Here is a 17,444-nt window from a genome sequence, read left to right as displayed (position 1 = left end):
GGGTCACTATAAACAACACAATGGTTTTTATGGAAAAATTGCCTTATATTATTGTGTTGTTATCATTGTTTACAGTTAGAGTGTAATTCTCATGAGCCACTAACATACGATTAGTTGCCTTACATGTCTGTAGTACCCATTTCACTTTATTGTTAAAACCATTTGCAGTTTCCCATCCGGTGTTATTACATATAGTTAAATTCAGATTAACTTTAGATCTTAGAGTTAGTGTAACATTATTACCTGCGATCAATCCCTGACCTTGTGCTAATACAGATGGTATTCCTCCTGTAACTGGTTTCAAAGATGGCTTGTGACTGATGTTCAACACCTGAGTTTTTCCATGGGCAACATGAAAAGGCAGATCCTGTTAGAATCATAGAATCGTTTAGGTTGGAAAAGACCTTCAAGATCATGGAGTCCAACCATCAACCATGCCCACTAAACCATGTCCTGAAGTGCCTTGTCTATGTGCTTTTTCGAATACCTCCAGGGATGGTGACTCAACCACTTCCCTGGGCAGCCTGTTCCAATGCCTGACAACCCTTTCAGTAAAGAAGTTTTTCCTAACATCCAATCTAAACCTCCTCTGGTGCAACTTGAGGCCATTTCCTCTTGTCCTATCACCAGCCACCTGACAGAAGTGACCAGCACCCACCTCACTACACCCTCCTTTCAGGTAGTTGTAGAGAGTGATAAGGTCTTCCCTCAGCCTCCTTTTCTCCAGACTAAACAACCCCAGTTCCCTCAGCTGCTCCTCATAAGACTTGTGTTAGATACAGGTTTAGGGGGTGTGTTCCCATGCCGAGAAGGTAACACCACATTTTCCTGTAAGAGAAGACACCTAGGTCTTCGACATAATCCAAGCCTCAGTTATGGTTAACTTGCTCCCCTTAGTGTCTACAGCATGCCATATTCCTTTTCCTTTCTATAACAACAGAGTCACCCAGATCCATCCCCGAGTTGGGTGTTTAACCACAACCTCATCTCCAGGACTTAGGGTTTCACCTCTGTTTTAACAGGAATTTGTGCAGCCATTGATACGAATCACTTATCTATGGGCCTTCCCATGGGAGTTTGTTGCTTATTTAGCTGACTTACAACTTCTCACAAATGGGATCCCCATTCAGAAGCATTAATAGATTCACTCCTGTGTAGTTGTTTTAGTAGTCCATTCCACCTTTCTGCTGTCCCATTACTTTGACGTTGATATGGTAGGTGGAAAGTCTATTGTACTCCATTTGAAGCACACTAAGTTTGCACTTCTTTATTTTTAAAATGTGATCCATTATCAATTTTTATTTCTCTGGGCAAGGGAAAAGTAGCAAACAACTGGTTTAAACCAGCAGTGGTTGTCAGACCAATTGCAGCCTGGGTGGAGTGCATGTTCCCTATACCACTATTTGTACTCCTGTTTCCAGCCTTCAGGTGTTTGCTTGTATTGGGTCTGGCTGAGATGGAGTTAATAGTCCCCATAGCAGCCCTCATAGAACTGTGCTCTGCATTGGTAGCTAGAAAGGTGTTGATAACACACCAGTGTTTTGGCTACTGCTGAGCAGCGCTGGCACAGCATCAAGGCTGTCTCCCCAACATTTTTGCCCCCTCCCTCAATGGCAGGCTGGGGCAGGGCAAGATCTTGGGAGGGGACATAACCAGGACAGCTGACCTAAACTAACCAAACAGATATTCCATACCATATGACGTCAGCTCAGATATAAAAGCTAAGTTAAAGGGAGGCGGAAGGGAAGGCATTTTTTGTCTTCCGGAGCAACCACCACGCGTACTGAAGCCCTGCTTCCCAGGAAGTGGCCAGACATTGCCTGCTGATGGGAAGTAGAGAATAATATAATTTGTTTTTCTTTGCTTTCGCGCGCGACCTTTGCTTTCATTTTATTAAACTGTCCTTATCTTGACCCACGAGCCTTTTGTTATATTTTCTCCCCCCTGTCCAGCTAAGAAGGGGGAGTGATAGAGCGGCTTTGGTGGGCACCTGGCACCCAGCCAGGGTCAACCCACCACATTGCTTTAAAGGATCAATACAATCTACTTGCCAGGTTTCCCAGAGTAGTTTACCTTCCCTGATATTGACAAACTTATCCTTTTGACATGGACTGTACCACTGTTTGACAAAAATGGCATGAGTCTACAATTTGTTTTGCCAGAGCTTTTGTCACAGGCCATCCTCTCCTTGCAGCCTGTTGAAACAAATCATAACTCCCAGTGTGTCCTAGCCATTCCTGTAACCACTTACCTAGCCGTTCTGAGGCAGAATTTTGTAATACAGTTTTTTTCTAGCCAAATGATCAGCCATCTGGTTCCACTTTGCTTCAGGGGTTTTATGTTTTTGGTAGGCAGATACATGCCCTATGGATATGCTCTTAGATTGAGCTATGTCATAAATCTTTTTCCAGTGTGTTCTTCCCCATGCGTTTCTACCATTTACTTGCCAATTCTTTTTCACCCAGTTCTCTAGCCACTGGGTGGTACTGGCCCACACAACATATGAGTCTGTATAGACCCAAGTGGCTCCTTGCTCCAGGGTCATTTCCAAAGCTCTGAGCTCTGCCAGTTGGGCCGAGCTGTCGATTTCATCTGTGAAAGCTTTTCTGGTCTCTACCAATATAGCTGCAGCTTTACCTCTCTAGTTTCCCCATTTGCTTGACACTCCCGTCTGTGAACCAAACTCTTCTTGGTCTCGCTGTCCCAGGGTAAGGCATCAGTTAACAGGGAGGAGGGCAAATGGGAGTATTCAATAGGCATCCCAATTTGCTCTATACTTTCTGATAATTTGTTTTCTGTATTCATCCCATCACTTGTCACTCGGTAATGTATAGACAAAGCCTATCGCTGCACAGTAGTTTTCTGTGCTACCCCTAAGGGTAACGGCTTACCAGCTAAAATTGCTTTTAAAAAAGGAATAAGCACACATAGCTTGTTTTCCCTTTCTTGAGTCTGCTTTTTTTCTTCAGCAGATCATAGAGGTCTTGCTAGATACTGAATCCAGGAATATGTGACTTCCAAAACCCAAAAGTTCCCAATAAAGCTTGCAATTCTTTTTTGTCAGAAGGTGCTGGAATGCTTTGTATCTCTTCTAATGTAGATTCTGATACAGTTTTACATCCTCCTATCCATCAGGAACCTAAAATTGTAACCTCTTGACTTGGTCCTTGCCATTTTGAGTTGGGAATGCTAAGATTTAGTTCTTGTAAATGCTGGACAATAGCGTTCACACTTTGGCAAACCACTTCCTATTCTGGTCCTCCGATTAGAATATCATCTACATATTCTAAAATTGTTACTTCAGGTGGGAGGATGATTGATTCTAGTTCTTTAGCTAACATGGCATGAGCAATTGTGGGGCTATGTTTAAAACCTTGGGGTAGATGATTAAAGGTACTCCAAGTAAAATCAAACTTTGGTTTGTCTTGCTCTTGTATTGGGATCATAAAGAACATCTTTTATATCTAACACTCCTATCCATGGAAAAGCACATTCATTTATTGTATTAACTATATCTACTATGCTAGGAACAGCAGCTGTTAAAGGGCCAGTTACTTTATTCAAAGCCCTATAGTCAACAGTCATATGCCATGTCCCGTCTGTTTTTTTAACAGGCTGTACGGGGCTGTAATATGGTGAATGTGGGGTTTTTTTTGTTTGGGTTTTTTTTTTTTGTTTTTCTACAATACCCCCTGTCCTGGTTTCAGCTGGGATAGAGTCAATTGTCTTCCTAGTAGCTGGTATAGTGCTATGTTTTTGAGTTTGGTATGAGAAGAATGTTGATAACACACTGATGTTTCAGTTGTTGCTAAGTAATGTTTAGTCTAAAGTCAAGGATTTTTCAGCTTCTGATGCCCAGCCAGCAAGAAGGCTGGAGGGGCACAAGAAGTTGGGAGGGGACACAGCCAGGACAACTGACCCAAAGTGGCCAAAGGGGTATTCCATACCATGTGACGTCATGCCTAGTATATAAACTGGGGGGAGTGGGGGTAGGGGGGATTGCCGCTCAAGGACTAACTGGGTGTCGATCGGCGGGTGGTGAGCAATTGCATTGTGCATCATTTGTATATTCCAATCCTTTTATTATTACTATTGTCATTTTATTTAACTTCTTCCTTACATCTAATCTAAATCTATCCTCTTTCAGTTTAAAGCCATTACCCCTTGTCCTATCACTACACGCCCTTGTAAAAAGTCCCTCCTCATCTTTCCTGTAGGCCCCCTTTAAGTATTGAAAGGCCACAATAAGGTCTCCCTGGAGCCTTCTCTTCTTCAGGCTGAACAACCCCAACTCTCTCAGCCTGTCTTCATAGGAGAGGTGCTTCAGCCCTCTGATCATCTTCATGGCCCTCCTCTGGACTTGCTCCAACAGGTCCATGTCCTTCTTGTGTTGGGGACCCCAGAGCTGGGTGCAGTACTCCAGGTGGGGTCTCACAAGAGCAGAGTAGAGGGGGAGAATCACCTCCCTCGACCTGCTGGTCACGCTTCTTTTGATGTAGCCCAGGATATGGTTGGCTTTCTGGGCTGCAAACACACGTTGCCGGGTCATGTTGAACTTCTCGTTAACCAACACCCCCAAGTCCTTCTCTGCAAGGCTGCTCTCAATCCACTCATTGCCCAGCCTGTATTTGTGCTTGGGCAAAAATGTTGTGGTATACTTACCATGGCCCAAACAGTGGAGCTGTCAGCTCCCCTAGCATTTAAATCGCCTTGCTCCAAGTGTTGAGTGATACTCCCTAACTTCGGGGGTGGGCAGGGAGCTGGTGTGGGTCCTGAGATCTGCTCCTGGGCTTCTCCTACTAATTGTTTCAGCACTGCAGTCAGCAGACCTTGCAGTTGCTGCCTCATTAACCCTTTAACTAAACATTTTTGCCAAACAGAACTATGTTTCTCCGATGCACTGTCTGGAGGGTCTTTGCCTTTTTTTTTTTTTTTTTTTTTTTTTACTGGAATCGAGGATGGGGGGGCATTGTGGCTGGGCTTAACTGCTTGCATGTTCCTAACCTTTACCTTGGAGCTTGATGTTTCATATAAGGGTAAAGCAGACATCTGCTGCAGAACCGTCTCCCATCAAGTAGCTGCATTTATTCCTGTCATTGTAGAAAGGGTGAGCAGTTTCAGCGCTGCAGCTGCTCACTTTAGGAGAAACCCCAGTCCTAGTAGTAAACCTTGAGCCTCATCCATGGTGAGGGTAACCTAATTTGCACCTTCCCCCCATATATGGGCCATCCATTCTAGGGGTGTTTCTCCAGTCTTAAAGGAAAATTTAGTTTGAAGATCAGTTAACTCCATGAAGGTAAAACTTCTCACAGTTGTTTGACGGGGTGCACCTGGTGTTTGTTCTACTTTTATCATGGGAGCAACCATTTTTACATTATTTTCTTCCCGTGGATCATCTGAATCATTGTGAGGAGGATCAGGATCAAGCCAGATATCTCCTGACCATTCACCATCATTGGTGTATATAACAGCCATCATTTTAACAGGGTCTATTTGAGTAGACTGTAGTAAGCGATCCCTACGCATGTGAGCATTGGCTATGATCTGAGGCTCCAATTTTGATTCTAAGAACCTGTTCTGATTTTCTGTGTATGTTGTGTTTTATACATCGTATTATCTCTTATAATTGTTTCTTTCTCTGTAGAATGTTATAATTACGTGTCTCCTCCTCTAACTTCTCCACAACTGCTCGCAAGCAACTTCCTAACAACCAGAACAAGCCTGCTTTCCCCTTTCCTTTCTTCAAATTATTAGAACCTTTCAATTTTTCAAATTTATTCTAAATATCTCTGGGATCAGTGTAATGTTGTTCTACCCATGAAAAATCTCAGATAGGATATCTCCATGTCTCTTTTTAAAATTTATTGCCTAGCTTTTTCCAGTCTTTGTTAGCACTCATAATGATTTATACCCTCTAAATGGTAGCAGTCCCATCTGCAGCTAGTCTTATCACTACCCTTCCTTAGTCACAGCATGTGTTGCCTCTCTTAGTCTCTTATTCATGGTTGTAATGCTAAATCAGAAATCCCATTATTGCTGAATTGTTAGTAAATAACATTTACCCTCAGGAATATCCTGTGACACCAATTAGTGTCAGAGTCCAATACTCTCTGACCAGGTTCTTTTAGTTATTCCACATGAGGAGGGTTTAATGTTTAATATCAAATTTACTTATTTGATATATTTGGTGTTACATGGGATTTTGATTTAGTAGAATAATACAGCAGTACACTGAAATCACAACACAAGCATAATATACCAATTGCAATATACAGTTTAATCACAGTACAAACATGATTCCTATTACTGGTCTTTATATTCTTACTGTCATGATGCTGGGCATCCTCAGCTGCTGGGGAGGAATACATGGGTTGAAGCCAGCTCAAGCCCATTGCTCTCTTCAAAGCTCATTTTGTTGATTGCTCAGTTTTTATACTTTATGTTGAGCTGAGCCATGTATATGCTTCCCCCTCATGCTAGTCTGTCTAGCTCAGGAAGACATTACTCTACTAGTTACCTCAGGGAAAGCTGATTATACAACCTGATGACCATATATATGGTACAGCCATATATCTAAACAAAGGTTACCTACTGTGGGGATGTGCCGATCGGTCACATTTTCTTGTAAATAGTCTAATTCCCTCCCCTCCCTCATTTCCCAACTAATTCTCCTGAACTGGGTCTTTGCACTATTCATTCAATGTGGATAAGCAAATACTGTAGGGCAACATGACAGCAAAATTGAAATGCTAACAATGTGAAAACATATGTAACTTCTTTTCTGTGTTAGCTTACAGTGATAAGATTTTATTTCTCGCTGCTAACATCTGCTGTAAGTAAATACTACATTGATCATTTGAGAATGCAATATTAAGTGAGTCTTTTCTTCCTCACCATATGTGTATGGAGGAGAGAAGTATAGATGTTCTTCAGGAAGGGATGAGAAAGCAAGAGGTAGATAGGTGCAGTGTCTGAAGACTAAGCCAGGCTAGCATAGAGACCTGGACAATGCAGGGGCAAGAGCAGGAAGCATGGCCTCCCCTCTCAACAAAATGCATAGGAATGGGAGTGAAAAGGGGCTCTCTAGCAAGAAGAGCAGTGCTGTTGTCTTATTAGTTGTGGTGGGTTGACCTTGGCCAGCTGCCAGACACCCACCCAGCTGCTCTCTTATTCCCCCTCCTCAACAGGACAGGGGGTTGAAAATAAGATGAAAAAGCTCATTGATTTAGATAAAGACAGAGAGATCACTTACCAATTACCATCACAAGAAAAACCATACTTGACTTAGGGGAAATTTTATTTATTAATTTATTTTATTGCTACTTAAAATAGATTTGGATAGTAAGAAACAAAGACAAATTAATACAACACCTTCCCCCCCCCCCCCCCCCCCATTTTTTCCAGGCTCAACTTCACTCCATCATCAACTCCTCTACTCCCCCCTCTGTCTGAGAGCAGCATGGGGGGTGTGTGTGGGAATGGGGGCTTGCAGTCAGTACATAACAGTTTCTCTCTGCTGCTTCGTCCTCCTCACACTTTTCCCCTGCTCCAGCATGTGTCCTCTCCGCAGGCTGCAGTCCTTCAGGAGAATTTGCTCCAGCGCAGGCTCTCCACAGGCCACAATTCCTTCAGGAAATATCCACCTGCTCCAGTGTGGTCTCTTCCACAGGCTGCAGGGGAATATCTGCTCTGATGCCTGGAGCACCTCCTCCTCCTCCTTCTCTGACTTTGGTACCTGTTTTTTCTCACACTTTTTTTTTTCCCCCCTCACTCCTCACTGCCTGTGCAGTGTTTTGCTCTTTCTTAAATATGTTTTCACAGAGGCTCAGCTTTGGCCTGCAGTGAGTCCATTGCTGGCTCTGTCCAGCACAGGGCAGCCCCTTACCTCTTCTCACAGAGGTCACCCCTGCACCTCCCCCGCTACCAAAACCTTGCCACGGACACCCAATACATTAGTGCTGGTCAATAACTATATTATTATCCAAGCACCTAGTTCAAATCACCTTAAAGGGCTGATAATTTGCCTCCTTCACAGTATGGAAGAGGTGGATTCAGCAGAACAGAATCAATTGGTTTGCCTGTGTCACCTCCTCTTTCTAATTTTTTTCTTTTTTTTTTTTTTTTTTTTAAGCTCTATCTCCTATCTGCATTGCTCCCAGGGTTTGACATACATGCTTCACAGTGCAGTACTGCAGGGAGAGCAGAGGTGGCACAAAGAGGAAAAGTACAAGAGCTTGAGTATCTGGCAGCTTGACACACCTTGAGGGCAATTGCTTTGTTTGTTTTAAATACTGGCAGTAATATGAAAAGTACACAGAACTCTAGCTAATATCAACTTAAGCCTTAACAGCAAATAGCCCAAGTTTCTTGAGTTAATGGGAGGGGAGGGAGATGTTTACTGGTTTGTGGTTAACTTTTTCCAAATTACTGACTCTTCCCTTCCCCCAATATCTTTATTCCATTCTTAAGTGTTGAGCTCTACCAGATAGATTATCCTACAGAAGCTAGATACATAGACAAGGCTGATTTTTTTTTTTTTTTTTGTTAACAAGTATTTGAAACAAGAATATGTGGATGGCATAAACATCAAAGTAGACTGTAAAGTAGGAAAAGTTTCTATCAAATCTTGATTAATTTATAACCCCCACCAACAGAATATTTTGATTGTCATCTTGGAATACCATACATAATGAAAATAATAGTAAAAGGCAGGTGGTGTATGACTTTTCCCCTCTGGTTGCTTTCTCCTATTGAAAGGATTAAAGATACTATTTCTGCTGTATTTTGCCTTTGAAAAAGTGAGGGAGCTGTGAAAAAGTTGTTTGAGAAGGGGGGAAAGTTAATTGGGGGGGGGGATAAAGCTTATATACAATCCTGCTCTGAGTTATTACAGAAATAAAGGTGCATATTTTTAACACAGATTAATTAATCAACAGAACAACTTTCTAAAGGAACCAATGGATTCCCCATAATTCAGTATCTTCAAGGTAGATTTGGATGGCTGTTTAGAAAAAGATTCCAAATCAGACTAGAGGTTAACTATCTTCATTTTCATTCTGCTATAACTTTAATTTCTTTTGTGTACAATACTGGACAACAACATTAGAGAGGCCTCATCAGACTAGAAAAACTATCAGTCCACTTATCATAAATGCTGTTTTACATCTAAAAGTTTTAGTTTTTGTTTAATTCAGCTGGCACTTGTTCATACAACAAACTTTCAAAATTCAAATTTTTTTTCCTTGAAGTTTAAAAAAAAAAAAAAAAAGACCGAGTTTGGCTAAATATGAAACAGTAGAAGCATTTCAATAAGGTCATTAATTAATGACTAGTATATATTTTTATTTGTTATTTTGACTGATTAAAAATAATAAGCTACTTTCAACTCAGCAGTGCTTGACAAAGAGCAATCTTGCAAGGAAATGCAGATTTGTAACATGGTGACATACTTAAAAACATTTACATTAGTAAATAGGATGGTGGTGTTCCTCCAGGTGTGGTGGGTTGACCCTGGCTAGCAGCCAAGAACCCACATAGCCGCTCCCCCCCCCCCGTGAGATGGGGAAGAAAATCGGAAGAGCAAAAGTGAGAAAATTTGTGGGTTGAGATAAAGATAGTTTAATAGGTAAAGCAAAAGCTGCACATGCAAGCAAAACAAAATAAGGAATTTATTCATTATTTCCCATCGACAGGCAGATGTTTAGCCATTTCCAGGAAAGCAGGGCCTCAGGACACATAACGGTTCCTTGGGAAGACATACACCATAACCATGAATGTCTCCCCTTCCTCCTCCTTTTCTTGAGCTTTTATTGCTGAGCATGATGTCATATGGTATTGAATATCCCTTTGGTCAGTTGGGGTCAGCTGTCCCCCCTCTCAACTTCTTGTGTACCCCCACAGCCTACTTGTTGGGGGGTGTGTGAGAGACCAAAAGAGTTAATGTCTCAAACATTGTGGTGGGGCAAGTTCTGCTTAAAGACAAACCCTGCACAGCAAGGAACCAAGGTGAAAAGCCCATCAGCTCAGACATCAGCAACAGGAGGGGGAGGGCATGCTGGAGGGTGCACAGCTCCCTGTTCTGATACAAAGATCAAACAATGGCAGTGTCTGCAGGGAAGGAGAAGTTACTCCACAAAGGACCCCCAAGCCCAAAGGCTCACAAACTGCTCATTAACCTGAGGAGGTTACACTCTCTCCACTGTGTAATTCAAGATGTCATCAAGAAATCACTGGCGTGTGTGGCTGGCTGTGAGTGTGAGATTCCGTATCTTCTTTCTTTCTGATGTAATTTACTTCTTTCTTTTCAGGTTCACATAACTCTAGGAATCAAAGAAGCATATGTAACACTTGTGTGGTGCTGGGACCAGTCTTCTGAAAGAAGACTCCAAAATAATCAACCTGTTTATCCTGAGACTGAGTTTTCTTTGGAAAAAAGCTCAACAGAGAAACTTTTCACATTGGAACCATTATAAATCAATCTAAAGAAGTTGCTACTTGGAGACACTTTTGCAGAGATTGAATCCTGCTTTTCATCTGTGTTTGCACTTCAGACTGTAAGCAATGAGTGAGTTCTGGTTGTGTTTCAACTGCTGTATTGCAGAACAGCCTCAGCCTGTAAGTATGAGTATTGGAACTGTTTTGTGTATAATTCAATACATTGTTCAATTTTTTTTTGTTTGTTTGTTTTAGCTTCTTAAATTAGTGCTGTTGGACTAAGCCCAGTGAGAATGAAGGAATTAACTACCATCTTGGTTTAGCTGTGAAAGAGAAGAGTCTGATCTAGACTGTCAGAGACATTTTTCTATCCTTAATCTTAAATGTCTGAAGTCTTTGAAAAGTCTTTATATATTTGAACTGTAGAGAGGGAGGAAGGAGAAGGGGAGGGTGAGAGGGAGGAGGACCTAAACTGTTGCTCTAACATCTGCCAAAAAGCAGGTGGAAATCTGGAAATGTCATGACATCTGATATTGTTTATGGCTTATTTTCCTGTGTGGCTGGACAATAGTGAAGGAAGGAAATATTGCTGTTAAGAAATATAGGGTAAAATCCATTCCTCCTCTGCCTTTCTAAGCATTAATTTAAATGAAGTCAGAAAGAGGGTGGGCAAGAGGGAGAGCGACAGAGCAAGGAGGCAGGTGGGTGAGAGAGCGGGGGCAGGGAAGAGGGAAGGAGCACAAGCCAGGGAGAGCGGGCAAGAGCGAGAGGGAGTGGGAGGGGAGCAGGTGAGCGGGGGAGGGAGCGTGAGAGAGGGGGGGTGAGAGTGTGCAGGTGAGGGAAGCATAAGGGGGCGAGAGAGGGAGGGAGAGAGACTGAGGGAGGGCGAGTGCAAGTGCAAACAAGGGGGGAACAGGAGCATGGGAGAGAGCGTGAGTGCATGTGCGGGCGAGCAAGCAAGGGCACGAGAGAGCAAGAGCAAGTGGAAGTGAGAGCAGGAGAGCACGGGTGAGTGCTTGAGAGTGAGCGAGAGGGAGAACAAGCATGGGGAGGGAGAGGGTGTGGTCGCGTGAGAGGGTGGGGGCGAGCGAGAGGGCGGGGGCGAGTGAGGGGGGCAAGAGAGCGACAGTGAGCGGGGCAGGGGGCGAGCGAGTGAGGGAGGGTGAGAGGGCACAAGTGAGCGGGGGCGAGGGTGAGCAAGGGAAAGGGAGGGCAGGAGGGCGAGGGTGGGCGGGAGGGCGTGCGTGAGTGGGAGGGTGAGGGCAAGCAAGAGAGTGAGGGAGAGGGAGGGTGAGAGGGCAGGCGAGAGGGGGAGGGTGAACAAGAGAGGGGGCAAGGGGTTAAGCAGGGGCAAGTGGGCGAGGAGGTGAGTGGGAGCAAGGAGGCAGGCGAGGGGGCAAGTGGGCAAGGAGGTGAGTGGGAGCAAGGAGGCAGGCGAGGGGGTGAGCTGACTGGGGGCGAGGAGCCAAGCGAGACTAAGGAGGTGAGCGCGAGGAGGAGATGGACTGGGGGAGGAGGTGAGTGCAGGCAAGGGAGTGAGGAGGTGAGCATGGGGTGGCAAGCGGTAGGTGATAAGCGCCAGGAGATGAATGCGAGCATGAGACTTGAGGAGATGAACGCGAGGATATGAGCGTGAGCAAGTGTGAGGACACTAGCAACAGGGAGGGGATGAGAGAGAGGAGATGAATGCACAAGGGAGAGGAACAAGATGAGTACAAGGATACAAGCATGAGGGGGAGAGAGAGAGAGAGAGAGAGGAGACAAACGTTAGAAGGCAAGCTGGAACAAGAGAAGGAGTTGAGTACGTAGTGGAGGGGGGAGGGGGGGAGACTATCGAGAATGAGAGCAAGGCAGCTCAAGCGAGAGACCAGGAGGCAGCGGGGAAGAGAGGGAGGAAAAGAGCACAGGCAAAAGAGGAAGAGAGGGAACATGAGACGGCAAGAGCGAGTGAGACAGCAGTTGTGAGACAGAATGAGTGCGAGACCGTGAGAGCGAGTGAGTGCGAGTCAGTGAGAGCAAGTGTGAGATTGAGTGAGATGGCAAGTGCAAGACTGAGTGAGAGAGGGTGAGACAGTGAGCGAGCATGAGACAGCGAGTGTGAGACAGCATGCAAGAGGAGGCAAGCACAAGTGAGAGACTGAGCATGTGTGTCACTGTTGGAGTGAGCTGGAGCAAGCGTGAATGGTCAAAACAGTGAGATGAGCGCACGCTTGAGTGAGCATGAGATGGAGAGAAAGATGGTGATCACTAGATGGAGCAAGAGCGAGGCAGCAAGAGAGTGACACAGTCACAAGCATGAGACAGTGGGACTGCAAGCAAGTGCAAGCAGGTGAGAAAATGAGCACAAGGTGTCAGCACGCGTGAGAACAAGCGCAAGATGATGGGAGTAGGCACGAGATGGCAGGTGACACACTGAGCACGAGACAGAGTGAGCAAGGTAGCGAGAATGAGAGAGGCAGTGAGATGGCATGAGTGAGCCAGAGAAAGCTAGATTTGGAGGGAGAGAGCGAGTACCACAGATTGAGCAAGAACTAGAAAGAAAGAGACTGAACAACTGAGAGACGGGGGAAGAGAGAGAGAAAGAGAGAGAAAGAGGGAGAAAAGGGAGTGAGACAAAATTCAGAGATGGAGACAGAGACAGAGAGACAGCAAGAGAGTGGGAGTGTTAGGGAGACAGAGCGAGAGAAGGAAACGGCAAGCAAAGGTACAACAGATAGTGAGAGAGAAAGAAAACTCAGAGACAGAGAAGAAGATGTTAATTGATCTAGTGGTTCAAGCAGAATACCTGAAGGTTATGGGGTTTACTGCAGGCTACAACACTTAGGTGTTTTCATAATAGCAAATATGTACAAACTGTAGTCCCTGGTTTCTCTAATTTGTCAAGTATGTGTTTTGGATAGTGGGTTGTTGGTGTTTTGCATGTGAGGTTTTGGGGAGTGATGTGCAGAAAACAGACTTCACAATCAGTAAGATTGTAAAGTAGGTATGTTCATTCAGCGCTGGGCAGCACGGGGGGGTAGTCCCACCAAAGTCGTGTGCGCCTGACTCGTCAGTTCGCTTTAAATTTATACAGTCAAGTGTTACATATACATATAGTTTCACAATACGCCTATACATATGCATAGCCTGTCCCTGCTTCATATTAAAATGAGTTCGGAGAGGTCATTTCAATAGTCTCCTCTCAACTGCGCTTGCGCAGTGCCTCCTTATGGTGGTCGTCTGGTGGTCGCAGAGATGAAGATAGACGACTCCGTCGCCGCTAGTAACCTCTTTTCTTGCGCAGGCTCAGTGGTTTCTTGGTATTCACCCAAGCCTCAAGACCAGTCTTAGCTGGCTCTTGGGGCCAGCTCCTGCTTCTTATCAGGAACTGTCTCTGCCTCATTGGCTGGTTCTTGGGGCAAGCTCTTCTTATCAAGGACTGTCTCTGCCTCAGCTAATTTCAACAATGTAAGCACTAAACATCATCTTTCATCCCCCTTTATTATATCTACTGAGATTCTTTTGACTCCCCTTGTCTCAGGAGGGTGTTGATTTTTTGGTTTGGATTTTTTTTGTGAAGGGAACAATCTGCTTCATTGTTGCAAAAACTGATCGACTTCTGGAATATTTTCCTGAGATTAATGCTTGCCCAGGATGATGTTAACTGCTTTGACATCCTCTGAGGAAAGACACTACAGTATACTGTAAAATACAGAGGTCTTGGACATTGATAAGTAGGTCTTCACAGGGCATGTGTATAAGCACTGTGAGTTTTTATTGAATGTAGTGCAGCTTAAATGTTTTGGCAAACACTTATTCTAGATAGATTTTAAATATGAAAACTATCTTATTTCTAAAAATTGACATCAAGCAAGTAGTTTAGATATGGAAAAGCTGATTAGACTTAAGAGATGTATTAAAATACAAGAGGAATTTCTGAAGTGCATAATACTTACAGTGAAATTACTGCAGTGTAAAAATCTGCAGCAACGTATTACAAATATGAGGGCCTCTTGATTATCCTTTGAAGACAGTAAAATTGGTCTCCTTGTATGCTGCTTGCATCATGCTTCATTTCACCAAAATGATCTTCTGCAGTATTTAGATCACTCTCTCGCTCTCTCTTGCACACTCTCCCTCTTTGAACTTTACACTGGTTTAAATATTTTTGTATTTAGTTTGTTTGATGTAAGCCCTTCTGTTCACACTATCTGAAACATATTATTTTAAATGATAGGAAAAGTGATCAAGTACTTAGGATATCTTAAATTACATAATAACTTATTGTTGTGGGTTAACCCTGGTAGGCAGCTAAGTACCACACAGCTGATCACTCGCTCCCCCCACAGTGGGATGGGGAAGAGAATTGGAAGGGTAAAAATGCAAAAATTTGTGGGTTGAGATAAAGACAGTTTAATGGTGAAGCAAAAGCTGCATGCACAAAGCAAATTGAAGGAATTAATTCACTACTTCCCATTGACAGGCAGATGGTTAGCTATTTCCAAGAAAGCAGGGCTTCATCACATGTAATGGTTACTTAGGAAGACAAATGCCATAATTCTGAACTTCCCCCCTCCCTCCTCCTTCTCCCAGCTTTTTTTTGCTGAGCATGATGTCATATGGTAGGGAATATCCCTTTGGTCATTTGGGGTCAGCTGTCCCCCCTCCTAACTTCTTGTGCACCCCTGGCCTACTGTCACCACCCGGGCTGGACAGACCAGGGAGTCATGTTGAATTTGTAATTCCCTCAGGCTAAATTAAGGTGAAACAACACCAAATGATCAATTAAACATTTGATTCATAGCAGAAGCAAACTGAACTTGGGAGGCATTGTTGTCCCACAAGTGGGGGCGTTTACTCGGTGTGCGAAACGCCAATATACACACAGAGCAGAGGTATTTTATTCCAATTCATGTTTGCGCAAAGATGGGGGCTAGGTGGTAATCCACAAAGCTAGCACACCTCATGCCTAAACGGGCAAGCAATTTATACGGTTCAGTTATACATATTCAAAGTTCTTCCCCAAAACTATTACTGGTAGTCGCTTATCTAGTACAGTTTCTATTGGGTTAAAGTTTCCCCACTTTGAATTAAAGGTACAGTGTTCTTTTATTCTACAGCGCATGCTCAAGGAGAGTGGGGGGTGTTATAGACGCTCGTGACAAATTGGAGGAGCCAATTTGTATTAAATAAAAGATCAAATTTATTAGCAAGCGATAAAAGAGCAAAACAGCGCTGGGCGGCCGGGGAGACAGTGCTCCGCCACAAGCTCGCACCCAAACTGGGGAAGAGCCTCTTTATTTATACAGTCTTTTTAGTCCCTGATACGTGACGGCTGGCTGGTATCTTCGGTATCTTGTGCCATCAGGTGTTAAGTGGTCGTAATTTGCCTTCAGGTGGTCGTTGGGATGAAGGCCGAAGTCTTCCTCAGCTGTTCTTTAGGTGACTCAAGTCCCATTCATGCTCTGTAAACGTCTCTCTACATATGCTAATCATCGGTACTCATGGTCTTAGATAAGTGAAGAATATCCCTACCTCCACATGCGATTTCATGAACAAAGTTAACCCGTTCATTACAATCCCCCCTTTTCTATTTTATCCTGATTTTGTTCATTAAATCGATCTAATACTTCTTTTGCCCGCCCGAGGATAGGATTAATTCCTTCATCCTCTATTTGTTCATATTGTTTTCGTAACAGCATTAAGTGTGCAGCTTCTAAGCGCCCTTTAACAATAGCGATCAACTTATTAAAAATGCATGGCCCAAAAGTCAAAAATAAGATCAACAAGATAAGGGGTCCTGTAATAGTTGACAATAGGGTGGTTCACCAGGGTGAATAATTAAACATAGACTCATACCAGCTCTGTTGTGCTTCCCTGTCTTTCTTCCGTTTTTCTAACCCCTCCCGTAGCTTGGCCATTGTATCTCTAACTACTCTAGTATGGTCAACATATACACAACACTCTTCCTGTAGGGCTGCACATAACCCCCCCTGCTGCATGAACATTAGGTCTAAGCCCCGTCTGTTTTGTAATACTACTTCTGATAAAGACCTAACAGACTGTTCTAGGGCTGTCATGGCTTTTTCTATCCTAGCCAAATCCTCGTCGACTGCTATTCTTAAGGATTGAAATTTTTGATTTTGTTGTACGAGGGAGGTTATTCCTGTACCAGCTCCAGCAGCTCCGACTGCTATGAGGGTTGCTACCGTGAGGGCTGTCAAGGGCTCACGTTTTTGTATGTGATGGGCCTGAGTAGTTTGATAGTCATAAACAAAATCTTCAGGATGGTAAATAAGCTTAGGTATTACAGTTACTTGTATACAATATTCAGTTGTCTAATTAAAGACCTTTAGGGATATACAAGGTGTAACCCCAGTTTGGGAACAAATCCACTTAGTATTATCTGCAGGAATTAACCACTCAGCTGTTAATTCTCTTGATTTGTGAATTGTGTTACACAGGTGTCGTTTGTCTTTTGGGACATTCCTTATACATCTTCCTTTTCCTGATACTTGGGACATTGTTATCCCTTGCTTACGTCCAGATTCCTTATTCCATAAGCACTGAGCTGGGTTTGTTCCGTTGGACTTTTTAAAACTACTGTCTACCCCAATAGCTTCATAAAAGGGCGGTCGAATGTCATAACACAACCAACAATGCTTAGTTATATTAGGGTGGGTGGCATTCAGTACCTAATAACTGGCTTGGAGCATATCCCACAATGGATTGATTCTTGTTGATACGCCCGAGATATTGTTTTTAGCGATGTCTATATTAGGGAGGATAGTAGCAGTCTGTACAATACTGTTACTATCATCTTCCTCTGTTACAACTGAATTTGGTCCTACACCAGAGGGTTCATTTGGCACCAGCTCTTTCCTTATCGTAATTATTCCCCCTTAATCTGCGCCTGGTTTTTAAAGTCTGACTCCCCATGTTCTCTCGGTTAACCAAGCAGGATCTTTCGGGTTGGTTGCATTAATATAAATATATGGGCAATTTCCACTCCATAGTCCTGTTTGGCTTCC

At 43.7% G+C, this 17,444-nt stretch overlaps 1 protein-coding gene across 1 annotated transcript in view; it reads left to right on the top strand.

Moving 5' to 3' along the window:
* The window catches only part of LOC121232966 (CDC42 small effector protein 2-like), a 125,272-nt gene that overhangs the window by 57,352 nt on the left and 50,476 nt on the right, over positions 1 to 17,444 (top strand). The window contains exon 2 of the mRNA XM_041121539.1: positions 10,308 to 10,614. Coding sequence (XP_040977473.1) covers positions 10,561 to 10,614 — 54 coding nt within the window. The 5' untranslated portion in view covers positions 10,308 to 10,560. The remainder of the gene's footprint in view (positions 1 to 10,307; positions 10,615 to 17,444) is intronic.

The sequence above is a fragment of the Aquila chrysaetos genome, assembly GCF_900496995.4.
Source record: "Aquila chrysaetos chrysaetos chromosome W unlocalized genomic scaffold, bAquChr1.4 W_unloc_2, whole genome shotgun sequence".
Lineage (NCBI taxonomy): Eukaryota > Metazoa > Chordata > Aves > Accipitriformes > Accipitridae > Aquila > Aquila chrysaetos.
Note: the sequence above shows the minus strand (reverse complement) of the source record. Positions and strands in the feature narration are given on the sequence as shown.